The sequence below is a fragment of the Musca autumnalis genome, unplaced genomic scaffold, assembly GCF_047663935.1.
Source record: "Musca autumnalis isolate F117 unplaced genomic scaffold, ASM4766393v1 scaffold_3, whole genome shotgun sequence".
NCBI lineage: Eukaryota > Metazoa > Arthropoda > Insecta > Diptera > Muscidae > Musca > Musca autumnalis.
This window is the reverse complement of record NW_027411866.1, coordinates 129998989-130015411: the sequence shown is the minus strand read 5'-3', so window position 1 is coordinate 130015411 and position 16423 is coordinate 129998989. Positions and strand designations below refer to the sequence as shown.

At 38.7% G+C, this 16423-nt stretch overlaps 1 protein-coding gene across 1 annotated transcript in view; it reads left to right on the top strand.

Annotated features, from left to right (window-relative positions):
- Nucleotides 1-321: 321 nt before the first annotated feature.
- Nucleotides 322-16423, top strand: part of LOC141400078 (gamma-butyrobetaine dioxygenase) — a 28974-nt gene continuing 12872 nt past the window's right edge. Inside the window, exons 1-4 of the mRNA XM_073979492.1 lie at nucleotides 322-701; nucleotides 802-1018; nucleotides 8136-8262; nucleotides 8385-8693. Of these exons, the coding sequence (XP_073835593.1) occupies nucleotides 408-701; nucleotides 802-1018; nucleotides 8136-8262; nucleotides 8385-8693 (947 nt within the window). The 5' untranslated portion in view covers nucleotides 322-407. The remainder of the gene's footprint in view (nucleotides 702-801; nucleotides 1019-8135; nucleotides 8263-8384; nucleotides 8694-16423) is intronic.

The following is a 16423-nucleotide window of genomic DNA, read 5'->3' as shown; positions in this document are numbered from 1 at the left end:
AATCCGATGTCTAGTTATAATTATGTGTCTGCCACTGTGTATCAGTTATATAGCAACATTGAAGATATAAATTAACATAAACTTTCCAAAACACTGCTGGTCACCCCTTAAACTAACAGCAAGCAAAGTCCATTCATAACTATTTCATATGTTTTAATCACTTTATTTATGTGTATATTTGTACTCGTTTAAATTCAAATCGAACAAGCTAGACCACTGGTCAGACCCCTAATATGTTATTGATAAGAAGTGATTACTGATAATGGCTGCATACTCATTTGTTTGCGACAACAATGTATTATCTCCCAACATACAAATGAAAACAGTCTCATTTAAACCGGCACTGACTAAACATCGCAAATCATTGCTGCACACTTAACAAAAACGAAAAAAAAAACAACAAAAACATGTTAACAAAATCTCTAAATCGCTTAATCAATACATCGACTCCAACACAATTCCGCGTTAATCGCCTATTACGTCGATTGATTAGTGCCACCGTGGAAAATGACAAATTCGTTGTGGTGCAACCAGACGTGAACTCTGCTGCCACCATTGCCTCCACATCAGAACCGCTAAAGTTCCCCAGTGTTTGGTTACGTGATAATTGTTACTGTACGCAATGTTTTCATCCCACTTCAAAGTCACGTAAACATGACTGGGATAAATTTGATGTCAATGTTCGCGTTGAGAAGTTACAAGTGAGTGCGGAGACCGATAGAACGGCAGACAGACAGACACACTCATTGATTTTAATGAGCCGTAACATAATTGTTTTGATTTTTTTCCTATTCCTCCTAGACAAATGAGCAAACCAAACAATTGATTATCGACTGGAGTGATAAACATCAATCGGTGTACGATTTGAAATGGCTACAAGAACGTGCTTTTGACGATAAGCGACGCCAAGAGTATTTGGATGATTTTTATCGTCCAAAACCAAAACATTGGCGTGGTGCAGATTTTAATGAAGTTAATCAGCTATTTGACTTTAAGGAAGTCATAAATAACGATGAAGGTTAGTGGAAAATTAGGGCATATGGAAATGGGAGAATTAAAAGGGATAAGATACAGTCGAAATAAAGAAATAATGGTAGGTACACCATACGCAACTGGACGCTGCAAATTAATGGAGGTTTATTAACAAGGTTTCAGAGTTTTAATATAAGGCAAGCGATGTACGGAGGGTCAGGCTCGTAAGGCACGTTACCAATATTTGAAGTGTGTTTTCAGAAAATTTGATTTATCCCTATCCCTATCCGTATATTATACGGATATAATATTTAGGGCCACTCTTCCATGCACTTTTCGCATTGAAGATTTAAGTAGTCCTTGTGCTCTTTGTTACAGCACAAAATATTCACTGGAAGCTGCTGGACCTTTCAAATTTCGTTCCGATGTTTATAATGAGCATAAAAATACAGCTGCAAAATTTGGAAGGAATCGGTTCAGATATAGATAAAGCTTTCATATATATGTTTCATCCGATTTTATCCGATTTTATATTTAAGCAGACCTAAGGCAACAATTTGCATCCGTTCGCTTTAACATTTGATATGTTAAATCCTGTTCAATTTAGAATCACTTCCGGAAAATTTGTTTCTGGTCGGTTCAGGTATATGTACATATCTACATATATGTACATATATAGAAAATTATTCAGGTCTGCCATGATGTTCGAAATATAAATCCTCTGAAATGGTTGGACCTAATTTGGAAGGTATGTAAGGTAGTTTTTATACCGAAAAATGGAGGAGGACGGGGACCTACCCCACAACGGGTTTTAGCCAAAAGCGAAATCTCAGAAATTATTAGACGTATTGGTATACAATACAATAGTAATTAATTGATGATTTGGAAGAAGAATACCGCGATCGCGTCCGATTTTTGAATAATTTATAATTAATTACAGGTTAAGATTTTTAAATTGAGTAAGTTTTGTAGTCCCAGTTACTAAATTAAGTGATCTTGAACATAAAAGTTTTCAATGCTTGGTATAAGTCGCTTAAGATAACTATTAAATTTGGCGACTTGTGTCATATTGACAAGTTCCACTCCCAGCCCAGCCCAATACTTGAAAATATCCAAATGTTTACGTGTCTCACTATCTATTAATAAGTTTCTACAAGATGGCCGCGTAATCTATTTTTCTACACCTTTAGTACTCACTATTGCCTTCTATATGGTTTCGCGGATATGTCGCGATACCAAGAGTACTACTCCAAAGAACATATAAACTACAATAAAAACTACACAAAAAACTTATCACATGTCTACGCCAACAATTCTTTATCGCGTCTACGTTTTTTAAATTCTTAATCACAAACTTACTAAGCATACCTTTCCAAGTAATTGCCATTTTAAAAAAGCGTTAATTATGTTAACGGTTTTTAATTGTTGAGCGAAACAATTTTGTTCTTCACTTGATTGAATATTATAAAACTTCAGTGTTAGATGTAATATCTTTGACAGCCCGGTATGTGATTATGAAGCACTGTCAGGTTGAAATGTTTTTCTTATTAAGTGGTCCAAATTGTCAAGAATTTAATCCCGTTACTACTTTATTCAAATATATGACTTGAAAAATAGACTTTTTGCCTTAGAAACTTGCCATTGCCAACGCTATAATACTTTTCTTTGTAATGACCGGATAGTCCAATGAGAATTTAGTTTTGTTCTAGTAATTTGTTTGTCTTCAACCCTGTTCACACATGACAGGACAGTTGGGTTCATGGGTATGACGTACCCGTCCCGACAACTGCAAAAACAGTTGCAAAATTATGAATGAAAATCATCGATTTCTTTCTATTTTCCGTCCACATACTTTGTTTTTGTTCATGATCTTTTATTTTCAATACATTTTAATTATTATCTCACACATTTTTACAAAAAATGTAAAAAAAATTTCAACCCTACTGTCTGTGAAAAAATGAAAGACAATTAGAGGAGGTCTACTGCATACCTTATAAGGTATTCTTTCTACTATAGAAGACATTAAATTTCATTGGTCTAATATAGAACACTTTAAAAAGTATTCTGTCTACTAGAGAAGATCATAAAGTCCTCTGTTTACTAGAGAAGACGTAAAAACATTCTGTCTACAGAAGCCTGTCTACTATACATCTTCGACATACTATAGAAGACTATAAAAGGTCTTCTGACTGCTAGAGAATGGCTTAAAAGGTTTTCGGTCTACTAGTAAAGACCATAAAAGGTCTTCCATTTACGAGGGAAGACCTTCAAATGTCTTCTGTCCGCTAAAGAATACATTAAAAGTTCTTCTGTCTACTGGAAAATATATCCTATCTACTAGGGAAGAGTTCTAAGAGTCTTCTGTCTACTAGAGAATATCTTACAACGCCTTCTGTCTACTATAGAGATCTTCGGTCTATTTGAGAAGGCCATAAAAGGTCTTCCATCTACAAGGAAAGACCTTCAAATGCCTTCTGTCTGCTAGAGAATACCTTAAAAGGTCTTCTGTCTACTAGGGAAGATCTTTAAAAGTCTTCTCTTTACTAGAGAATACCTTAAAAGGTCTTCGGTCTACTAGAGAAGACCATAAAAAGGTAAGACCTTCAAATGCCTTCTGTCCGCTAAAGAATACCTTAAAAGTTCTTCTGTCTACTGGAGAATACCTTAAAAGGTATCCTGTCTACTATGGAAGACAAAGTGCTAAGGAAGGATCGCACCAGAAGTGGAGGTGGGGGATTAGCTTTCCTATTGCACCAGTCTGCCCAATACAGACCTATCTCGCTTGAGCCTGTCTCTAGTGACCCGTATATGGAATGTATGGGGGTAGCAGTCAGGTGTGGAACTGCCGAGATAAAGTTGCTGAACGTATACATCCCGCCGAGAAATATCTGTATCTCAGATTACGTGACTAACATTAGCCCGCTTTTGGAAGGTCATAATCGTCTGGTCCTGGGGGACTTTAATGCGCATCATGAGATGTGGCATTCGGCCCTCGGAAACGACCAGAGAGGTTTAGCGCTGGCTGAGCAGATTGACAGCTCTACGTTTTGCGCGGTCAATGAGAACGCCCCTACCAGAATTAGGGGAGAGTGTCACAGTTCGCCAGACATAACCATCGTGTCACCTGGTCTGACAAATGACGTTACCTGGCAACCCGTCATTTCCCTTGGATCAGACCATCTCCCCATAATTGTCTCCATTAGCAGACCACCCGATTTCATTACCTCTGAACGCCGAACATTCGTCAATCATAAGAAAGCTGATTGGCCGGGTTTCAGAGAGTTCACCAATCACCGCTTCAGAGAACTGCCCAGTCCTTCTGATGTTCGGGTAGTGGAAAGGACGTTCCGAGACATCATCACTGCTGCAGCCGCTCGCCATATCCCTGCTGGTCGAATACCCGAAGTAAGACCAAACTTCCCAACAGAGGCGACGGGATTAGCAAATGAGCTTCGCCGAAGCAAACCTAATGACCCCAGAGTCAGGGAGCTGACACTGGAAGTTAACAGGCTGGTCGGCGAACATAAGCGGAACAAGTGCTTAAATCGTCTGAAGAGTTGCAACATTGGAGCCGGTATAGGTGAATTGTGGGCAACGGTTAAGTCACTCTCGAACCGTGGAAGAAAGGAAGATAGGCCCTCAGTCACGTTTAGCGACTTTATGCTGACTGATCCGAACTGGTGCGCAAGTTTTTTTTTTAATTGACAATTTGTCGAGCACCCCGGGAGTAACAGAGCGAAGAGAAGAATACTGCGGCACATCAGATTTCTTCCTGCCGAGGACGAACCACCACAGTTTACAATGGATGATGTTGCCAATGCCATCAGGAACGCTAAATCATCCAAAGCGCTGGGCCCTGATTGAACCTCCATGGTAATGCTGAAGCAGCTGGATAAGCCGGGAGTGGAGTATCTCACTAAAGTTCTCAACTTGTCGCTATCCACCCTCATTGTTCCCGAAGTGTGAAAAATGGGCAGGGGGGTCCCACTACGGAAGCCCGGCAAGGATGCCAGCAAAAGTGAATCGTTCAGGCCAATTTCGCTTTTGTCTCCCGTAGTAAAGACCCTTGAGGCCTTAGTCCTCCCCAGTATCAGAAATAGCTATCAAGTTGCCTATCATCAGCATGGATTCCGTAAGCACACAGCACGACAACTGCGCTGCATGCCATTACCACACATATTTGTCAAGGACTCAACCAGAGACGGCCGTGCGATAGAACAGTGGTGGTGCCGCTTGACTTATCAAAAGCCTTTGGTACAGTCAGGCACTGCACGCTGTTTGAGGACATTGAGCAGACAACCCTCCGGCCAAGCTTGAAACGTTGGATAGTCAATAATATGTGTGGACGCCAGTCGTACGTGGAATTCAGGAACTAGAAGTCCAAACCCCGTAGAGTGAAACAGGGAGTTCCCCAAGGTGGGGTGATATCTCCGGAACTGTTTAACCTCTTCCTCTCCTGTATTCCGCCCCTCCAGGCGGCTGGAGGATGATTGCACTATCCTGGCGTCGGGTACCTATCCTGATGAGAGACTGAACAACTATTTAACCAGTCTTACCACCTTTTTCCATTCGAGGAATATGCAGTTTTCCGCCACAAAATCAACAGCCACTCTGTTCACCACATGGACAGCGCAGTTTGGAAGAGAATTGAATGTCGTGGTCGACGGTAGCAGAGTTCCGACCACAAACTGCTCCAACATTTTAGGGATCACATTCGACACTACTTTCACGTAGTGCGCGCACGCCACAGCTATTTGCGACAAACTGAAAAGTAGGAACAAGGTCCTCAAGTCCCTAGCAGGCAGCACTTGGGGTGCAGATAAAGAAACCTTGGTGACCACATATAACGCGATAGGTTGGTCTGTGGTAAGCTATGCGGCGCCAGTTTGGTCCCCGAGATTATGTGATACGAATTGGAAAAAGATTCAAACTTGCCAGAATGCCGTCCTGAGAAAAGCAACAGGTGGCCTCCTCAAATCTTCAGTGGACCATCTACATGAGCAGGCAAAGATTCTTCCAGTAAAGCAACACAATGAGATGCTTTCGTTGCAGTACCTCCTTGGATGTTACCGCGTGAGCCATCCCAACCACATTCATCCCGACACATTCAGGCAGATCAAGAACGATATCCATGCACTAGAGGGAGAGATCCAACGATACAAAGAGAACACCTAGATCAACAAGCATATCACGCAGGTTTAAATAGTATTCACACGGATGCAGTTGCCAAGGCCTTAAGCAATTATAGTGTAAATAAAGTCATCGAAATAAATCCCCCATCTAATGCAGCTGAGGAGCGTCAGCTGCCACGACGAACTAGAGTAGTTTTGGGTCAACTACGCTCGGGATATTGCAGTCGCCTAAATTCTTATTGGGCGGAAATCGACTGCGCCGTGTAAGACATCTGCCCAGTATGTGGCATGGGCCCGCACGACACAAAACACTTTTTCAACTGCCCAGCCAAACCTACACATCTTACTCCAGTTTATCTGTGGTTACATCCCATCGAAGTAGCCACTTTCCTGGAACTGGAGATAGACCCAGAGCCAGATTGAACAGAAAAACGAACATACAAACATAATAACAAACACTGTTACAACAACAATAACAACAACTAGGGACGACCTTTAAAAGTCTTCTGTATACTAGAGAATACCGCACACGGCCTTCTGTCTACTATAGAATGCCTCACAAGGTCTTCTGTGTACTATAGAGGTCTTCGGTGTGTTTGAAAAGACCTTAAAATGCCTTATGTCTGCTGGATAATACCTTAAAAGGTATCCTGTCTACTAGAGAATACCTTGAAAGGTCTTCGGTCTGCTTGAGAAGACCATAAAAGGTCTTCCATATACAAGGGAAGACCTTAAAATGCCTTCTGTCTGCTAGAGAATACCTTAAAAGGTCTTCTGTCTACTGGATAATACCTTAAAAGGTCTCCTGTCTACTAGAGAATACCTTAAAAGACGTTCCGTCTACTAAGGAGACCTTTAAAAGTCTCTTTACTAGAGAATACCTTAAAAGGTCTTCGGTCTACTAGAGAAGACCATAAAATATCTTCAATCTACAAGGGAAGACCTTAAACTGTCTTCTGTCTGCTAGAAAATACCTTAAAATGTCACCTGTCTAATAGAGAATACCTTAAATCTTCTGTCTACGAGGGAAGACCTTTAAAAGTCTTCTGTTTACTAGAGCAGACCTTAAAAGGTCCTCTGTGTACTAGAGAATATCGTAAAAAGCCCTCTGTTTGCTAGAGAAGACCTTAAAAGGACTTCCGTCTACTAGCATATACCTACCTTGAAAAGCCTTCTCTCTACTACAGAATGCCTTAAAAGTCCTTCTGATTACTAGAGAATACCCAAAAAGGACCTTAACAAATCTTCCGTCTACTAGAGAAGACCTTAAAAGGTCCTCTGTCTACTAGAGATGAACTTAACATGTCATTCGCCTACTAGAGAAGACCTTAAAAGGTCTTCAGTCGCCTAAAGAATACCTTAAAAGGTATTCTGTCCACTCCATAGAGAATACCTTAAATGGTTTTCTGTCTACAATAGAAGACCTTAAGAATTGATTACTAAATAATACCTTAAAAGGTGTTCTGTCTACTAGATAGATGGTCCTCTGCCTACTAGAGAATACATTCAAAGGTCTTCTCCCTATCGAAGAATGTCTTAAAATGTCTTCAGTCTACTAGAGAACGCCATAAAAAGGCCTAGATAATACCTTAAAAGTTTTTTCTTAGCACTGTCTAGTAAAGAGTATCTTAAAAGGTCTTCGGTCTACTAGCTAATACCCTAAAAGGCTTTTTATATACTATAGAAGATCTTAAATGGTTTTCTGTCTACTAAAGAAGACTTTAAATGGTCTTGTGTCTACTAGGGAAGACAATAAAATGTCTACTGTCTACAAGGGAACACCATGGCTAAAGACACAACAGATTCGCTGCTCATTTAATTCTAAGACGCGCAATTATCTACTGGACATGTCATCATCCGAAAACTGTGTATGTTATGCATCTCCTAAACATTGATGTCTGTAGTGGTGTATGGTGTTTAATCTTCCTGACTGTATATATTTACCATTCCCTTTTATGATTTTCATATATGTACATATGCCTGTCAAGTTATCTCAAATTTACTAACAATGTCAACCATCATATTTATTAGCCCTTAAAAATTGGCTTCAAGCCTTAGCCATATATGGCGTGGCCATAATAAGAGATTCGCCAATCGATAAAACTGTGGTGCGACAATTAGCAGAGCGTGTTGGTTTTATACGGCGCACAACATATGGGTAAATAAATTTTGTGACATATAAATTAATTATATTTGCGTTTAAGCGTTGCTTTTTTGTTTCGTTTCTAAATACTCGTCCTGCCGTTATACCACACAAACACGCACACACACCCACACAAGTGAGGAGTTTATTGTTCAAAATAAACCAGGTGCCAAGAATGTTGCCTATCTTTCGGATCCGTTGCCGCTGCACACCGATTTACCCTATTATGAATACAAACCTAGCTGCAATATTTTACACTGCATGGTGCAATCGAAATCTCAGGGTGGCAGTAATCTTTTGGTTGATGGTTTTCACATTGCCGATCGCATGAAAATGGAATACCCAGAGGATTACAAGATTTTAACGGAGACCCTGGTGGATTGGAATGACATTGGCAGTGAGGATGGCAAACATTTCCATAACATTTGGCGTGCTCCGGTCATATGGTAAGAGTCAATAGCAAGAAGCAGAAGAAGAAGAATAACCATAAAACAAACATAACCTCAATTTAAATTCATTCTCATTCGCATGCCATAGTCACCTTGTGTTTTTGAGTAATCAATTGAAATGCTCTTGTAAAATTGGGGGTTTGGGTTTTTTTGTTTTTGTTGAAGTGGGTGGAGGTGTTGGAATTTGGCTTGCATGTTCGCCGTTTGATAAAGGATATGCTGCTGCCGCTGTTGTTATTGTTGTTGTTTTGGTACTACTCTTTTGAATAATTTATTGTCAAAAACATTATGTCACTTGGTGTAGGTTTTTCAAACAGCGACCTGTGATTTTTTAGTAGTTGTCTGCACGGAAGAGAGTGAGTGAGAGATACGGCAGTCAGGATGTGTATAGTGTAGCTGAAGTATTATCGATTTTTTATGCTAAACTATTCATAGCTGATGACACAAAGGATTATAGTTGCAGTGTGGCACAGTGTTTTTGAGAGGATGACAGTAACATAACCAATAGCGGATGTGTGCCACCCCTGCGGCTTTCCGTTGTCATTTCGATCATTCGGCACTAGTTGAAAAAAAAAAACAAATGAAATATTTTAGATTATATTTATAGCTTGAAAAGTGAATTTAATGATCTTTTGGTCTTGGAACAATTATGTAAACATCCATATTTTATTTATTAAACGTTCCATATGAAATTTGTCGGTATAGGTCCACGCATTCATATAGCCCCCATAGAACGGTGCAATCCGATTTTGGGTATTTTGTTGGTTTTAGTACTTAGTCCTCGTTGGGGGTAAAACTTTCTCCCAGAAATTTGTCGGTACAGGTCCACGCCTTAGTATAGCCCCCATAGAACGTTGCCTCCCTATTTCCGGTATTTTGAAGGTGGTGGCCTCAATATTTCACCGAAATGGCTGAGTTTTGGTATTTGGTCTTCATTTGGGGTACTAAACGTTCCATATGAAATTTGTCAGTATAGGTTCACGCCTTCATATGGTAAATTTCAAATTTCTTTTGCAATTCCATTGGAAGAAATGTTAAAATTTTTTCTGCGAGCACATCCGCAGTTTTTGGAACATAGATTAAGAAAAAAGTCGTGGTTTCAAATCTGTTCGCGTTCACAAAATTGGATGCTGCGCTCCAAAGTTATGAGGGGTTTTATTCCCTTATAAAGAACAAATATTTAAATATTCCATTTTTGCTGTAATAAGAAAATGTATATATAAAGCGTTAAAAGCATTTAATATCTATCCGTAGATGCCTAAATATTTACTAAATGTATTTCTATTTTCGCGGAAAATCACCAAATACTGAAAAAATCTTGGAGTAAATTTAATTTATTCTAATTTAGAGTCCAAATAAAACTCGAAAAAATAAATTAAAAATACGTACAGATTCTAGACAACGTGTAGAAAACTATGAGACCAAAATTTTAACGATTGGATTTATAACTGCCATATTACAGCAACAACAAAAGACGAAAACTTATTGTTGGAATATTATTTCAAAAATAGAATTTTTTGTTTAATACGAAAAATAGAAAAAACATTTTTGGGAGTTATTCTACTATTTCGCTAAATTTCGATGCAAGGATTGACGGACTTCGCTGAAACTTCTTCAGGAAAAATGCGATGACAAACCCGAAATTGTATTTGCTTACTTTGATAAAGAATAGGGTTATGAAATAGAAAGTAATATTGAAATTACAATCAAAGAAAAAACATAAAAGTTTTTTAACTTGTCGAATTCGATAAAATCGCGAATTCGATAAAATCAATTAAGGCGCATGCGCTATTCAGATACAGCGAGTGCATCTCTATCAATATGTAGCGATTTTTCCACTTTTCATTCAGCGGCCAAAGTGTGCCGTCAGCTGCATCTTACTGTTAAAAAAACCTTTATGTGGGTAAAAATTGCGCGATGTTCATAAGATTATAAGGCGCATCCGATTTCAGTAATCGCCTATAAAAAATACGTCATTATAACAAATTTTAAACAAATTCGTCAAGAACCGCGGATGTGCTACCAAATTCTATTTTATACGAAATACGAATATTACTCCAGAATCTCGGCAATTTATGCCACACAATTTTGAAAAATAATATAATCGCGTATAAAGGATTCCATTTATGTAAAAATAACCAAAGAAAATCGCGGTTCGATGCGCGGAATCATCAAAATATAATTTTGCCGAATTTCATACTTTCAAGGTATCTATAACCGCTATTTTAGTGGATGGATTTGAAAGCGGAAGGGTTCATTAGATCCGGCGCGTAAAAAAACTAAAATCACGCGGGGTTCAAGGTTACCTGAGTCACAGTTGTAAATTTTGAAGCCAAAAAATAGGTTTTTATAGGAAATTTACGCACCAAAATTTCGACTTTGGACGCCTATTACTAGGGAGCTGTATGAAGCACACTCATGGGATATATATCAAACGACGTGGAATCACGAGTTCTACAATCCAATAAATAGTTTGGGTAATTATCTGGTTGCGCCCTCCAATTATAAGAAAAATTCAAAAAACCCAGATTTCAAAACTTCAAAATGTCAGCATCGATTTTAGGGGGATGCAGTGTATATATCGAAAAGTCATACATAAGAACCATCTTGCCCAAGGGGAATTCTTCAATTCTTTCTTTGAGCTCAGGTCTGAGTTTTCCGTAGTTTGACCAGAAATCAAGAAAGAACCCAAAAAAACTTGTAAACTTCAACCCATTTTTAATATTACCACCAACACAGCTTCCACATAAATTCTTTGTTATGGTTCATTTTATGCGACCCCGTCTAAAACACTTCAATTAATATAAATATATTCATATTGTATAAAATATATTGACAGTTCGCGACTTATTAAATGGTGAACCTCAACTTCAACGATTGTAAAACATTTTTGAATATTACCATATAGCCCACATAGAACGGTACCACCCGATTTTGGGTATTTTGTAGGTTTTAGCATCATTATCACACTGAAATGGCTGAAATTTGGTACTTAGTCTTCGTTGCGGGTATACAACTTTCTCCAGAAATTTGTCGGTGTAGGACGACGCCTCCATATAGCCCCCATAGAACGGTACCTCCCGATTTTCGTTATTTTGAAGGTTGTCGCCACAGCAACCCACCGAAATGTCTGAAATTTGGTATTTAGTCTTTGTTGGGGGTAAAAGCGTTTCTGACTGAAATTCGTCGGTATAGGTCCACGTTTCGAAATAGCCCCCATAGAACGCTACCTCCCTATTTTCGTAATTCTGAAGGTTGTGACATCAATATTCCACCGAAAGACTGAAATTTGTTATTTAGTCTTCCATGGGGTTATAAATTATTCCAGAAGAGAATAATCAGTATAGGTTAGCGGGTTCCTATACACCCTATAGAAGCGTACCTCTTGACTTTCCGTATTTTGAACATTTTACCGAAATATCGGAAATTTGGTATTTAGTTTTCTTTCAGTCTAAAAACTTTCCGCCAGAAATTTGTAGGTATAGATCGACGTTTTGGTATGGTACCCCCGAATTTCGGTGTTTTGAATGTTGTAACCATCGTTACTTTGCAAGCTACAGGTGACGGTGTGCTTTGCTTCCTAGAGCACGGCGATCATGATGTTTCTCAGACTCAGAAGTATGCATTTATGGGGCACTGATTAACAATATGTGGTTTTAGATGCTGCATTTGTTGTTGGGGAGACTGCGCTGGTGTTCCGTGTATTTCGACGATGAAGTTGGAGACACGTTGAGATATGTTCTGTTGCAGCAAGCAACTCCAATCACAATAGATCTGGAGACGGCATAGACCGGATCATACTCGAAAATGCACCCATTCCCTACATCCGTTACATCCCAACGATGTTGACATGTTGCGGATGCGGAATAGAACCATGGCGTGGGATTTTTCTCTATCCCGGCACCGACCAAAAGGGTTCGGAGCAGACATTTCGGGATATTCATATACGAACGAATCGGGGCATAGAACCGCCCGCCGTGGGATTGTCATTCTGTTGTGATTTCAGCTTACCGATGTTCATCTTCAGTGTTGTGTCTGTTCGTACATTATTCGCCACGTTCAATAAGGTATGTACCTTTGCTGCAACAAGATAGTGATGCGACAAGGCATATATTGAGGATTTAAAATAAATTCTCCGACCAAATTAAGTGTTATTTGGCAATTGGGATTCCTAGTAGTCACAAAAATTCTCCACCAAAAATTGTGGTCTTGTATTGTCCCCATATAACAGTACCTCTCAATATTCGGTATTTTGAGGATTTAATCCACATTTTCAGACCAATATGACTGAATTTTGACTTTGGAGGTTCTCGGTGGTCAAACGTCTTCTCCACCAAAAATAAGAACATAGGTCCATCTTTTGATATGACCCCATATATCTGTACTACTCGATTTTGGGTATTTTGAGGATAGCTATATCCAAAATGTGGTTACTCGGAATCTATGAAGTCCGATTTAATTCGTCAAACAAATTGGACTGACTATTACATAACATTTGTAGTTACACTTCTGCCTAGAGTAATTGTCGAAAAATTTAAATTTTATCCGAATTGTAGCAAATCTTTAATTTACCGGTGTGAAACTGGATACCACATGTTTTAATCTCTGGCGAACTACAAAACCGTAAAAAATCGTTTTTATCATAGCAGCAATGATACAGAGACGACTTTCCATCGCATCCTGTGTGGCAGTCATATCGGGTTTTAACTTTGTAAGTATATCTGTTCTATATATTCTCTATAAGGAGTCCGATGATTCCAAATGCAAAATCGTAGACCATGACTTCTTAACCGATCGTCTTTTTTTATAGTGTGGGTTACTAACCTTATTGTTATCATTCTTATGGATGAACACGCGACACATGTTAGTGGAGGCCATTGTCCACTCGAGATGGAAGAGGGACCAAGATAAGGCCGGTCACGACCGTTCCTTGGCATCATTCATCTCACACGCCAGTGCTTATAAATTGAGCAACTTTTTGTATAATGATAGTTTTCTTTAAGACGATTAGAATTCAAATTCGTTGGAATTACCAAACACCTGTTATTGAAGAATTTTCGGTTCATTGGAAACAAAACTGAATCAAATAATTTCAAAACAACAGAAGTTTTGTAGTAGTTCGGACGAATTTTAATTCAAATCGTCTTAGTGAAACGGGCCATACGTCCAAACAACAACAAAAGAAGCCTTCAAACATTTTATTTTCTTCCTCGTTAATAGGAGTCTAAAGCGCATGGTAGGATTCCTGTGTCGAAATGTCGTATGTTGTATTGTGGTCATACAGTTGCTGACCCATATATTTACTTTTACTTAATCTGGTTCTGATTTGCTGTAATTTTTTGAGTCAAGGAAAATTAACCATACTCTGATACCGCAACGTTATAGAAGACGAAAAATAAGAAGACACGTGTCACGGCGTTTTTCCCAGTTACTTCAAATTTCGCCTCGAAAGACCTGAGGCCTTGATGTCAAAAGGGATCATTTTGTCAGGCTCATATCTTCTAAACTGCTAAGAATTTTGATTTACTCGTGGAAGCAAAGTTGTAGCTGTTGTCTTAAAGAAAAATAATTGTGAACGCGGTTTAAAGAATTTATTCAACCTCATTTTCAAGGTCAAAATCGTTAAGGCCAAATTTTCGTTAAAATTTGTTCTCGGATTTTGGTCTATAGATGAAGGGCCGTTCGTAGAAAGTTCATATGTTCTAAAAAGTTGTTTACTGAGATCATGGGTAAATTTTTGTAGTTGTTTGCGTTCTTGAATGATCAACGGTTCGATATCTATTGACCAAAATAAGATTGAATATTTTTTAAAGTTTTCGGATGTTCCAGAAAGTTGTTTACTGAAATCTTTGCTAAATTATTGTGGTTGATTGGTTTCTTGAATTTTGAATGGTTTAGTTTCTATGGAAACCGAAAAAGAGGATAAAAATAGCATTTGTTTTGCTATTTTGACCTTAAAGAAGCATTTCTATAGAGTTCGTATGTTCTAGAGAGTTGTTCATTGAGATCTAAGGTACATTTTTGTAGTTGGTTGTTTGTCTCAATTTTGATGGGTTTGATATCTATAGACCAAAATTCGAGAAAAAGTTGTAACGGGAATTTGACCTTTTTTATACCCTTAGCCTTTAGGCTAAAGAGGGTATTTACACTTTGATACGACCAAAAATGTGCCTCATCGAAATAATGGTTTTAGACCCCAAGTATGTTTGTACGATATCCGTTTCGGACAATTTTGAGTAGATCTAGCAATGTCCGTCCGTCTGTCTGTCTGTCTGGCAGGCTGGTGCGCACGATAACTCTCGAACGGATTAATCGATTCGGTTCAAATTTTGGGTAATGAAATATTTTGTCCAGATTCGATTTAAGTTCGAAGATGGGCCCTATAGGTCCACTCCTTCAGGTACCTCCCCCACAAATGTTCAAAAATTGTCGCAAAACTTTTGCGCACGATAACTCTCGAAGGGAATAACCGATTTGGTCCATACTTTGCACATCGTGTAATTTCTACCAAACTTAGATGAGGTTCCAATATGGACCAAATCGGTCTACTCCTTCGGGTACCTCACCCACAAAAGTTCGAAAATGTACGATAACTCTTGAAGGGAGCAACCGATTTGGTTCATACTTTGCACATTATGAAATTTCTACCAGACTTATATAAGGTTCCAATATGGACTCAATCGGTAAACTCCTTCGAGTACCTCCCACACAAAATTGCGGAAAAGTTCAGTTTAGGACCTGTTCTCGAATCGCCTTGGTTTTTGTTGTAAAATTTTGTATTCACTGTCCCCTATACGAAGGTACAAGTTTCCTCAGGGGCAAGTCAATACTTCCTGAGAAAATAGCCTGAAATGTACAAAAAAGCCCTATGACACCGTGTGTAGTGGTTGGAGCGCAAGATAACTCTCGACCGAATCTGCCGATTCAGTCCAAAAGTTTTCAGTTTAAGTTTGAAAATAAGCCCTACCGGTCCACTCCTTCAGGTACCTCCCCCACAAAAGTTCAAAAATGTTCGGAAATTTTTTTCGCACTATAACTCTTGATGGGAGTGACCGATTTGGTCCATACTTTACACATTCTCATAATATCTACCAGTAGTGGAATTCTGTAACTCATTTTTTGAGTTACCGACAAACATCGTTAAAATTAAACCGCAAAATTATGAATAAAAAGTATCAATAAAAGTTGACAGCACTGCTGCTATCGGTAGGATTTAGCAACAGCTTTATTTCGGTTGTTAACTTACCGAAATTTTTCGTTAATTACCAAAATTATAAGCATTTTAATTTTACCGATATTTGTCGGTAACTCAAAAAATGAGTTACAGAATTCCACTACAGATATAGATCAGGTTCGAATATGGACTATATTTGTCCAATCCATCCCGTACCTCCCACACAAAATTTTGGATAAGTTCACTTTAAGACCTGCTATTGAATCACTTTGATTTTTGTTGAAGCAACTTACATTCGCTGCCTTAATTACGATGGTAAAAGTTGTTTCAGGGGCAAGTCCATACTTCTTGAGAAAACAGCCCGAAGGGTGTAAAAACCACCTATGGCACACCCATGGTCTATGTCAGTCCATTCCTTTAAGTACCTTTTCCGCGAAATTTTTGAACTTTAATCCTAATCAACATTTTTGTCGGTTCATACGACCAAAATTTTGAAACCCCCTAAATACATAAGATTTTTGTGAAAAGAAAGTGTTTCAATTTGCACAGGCTG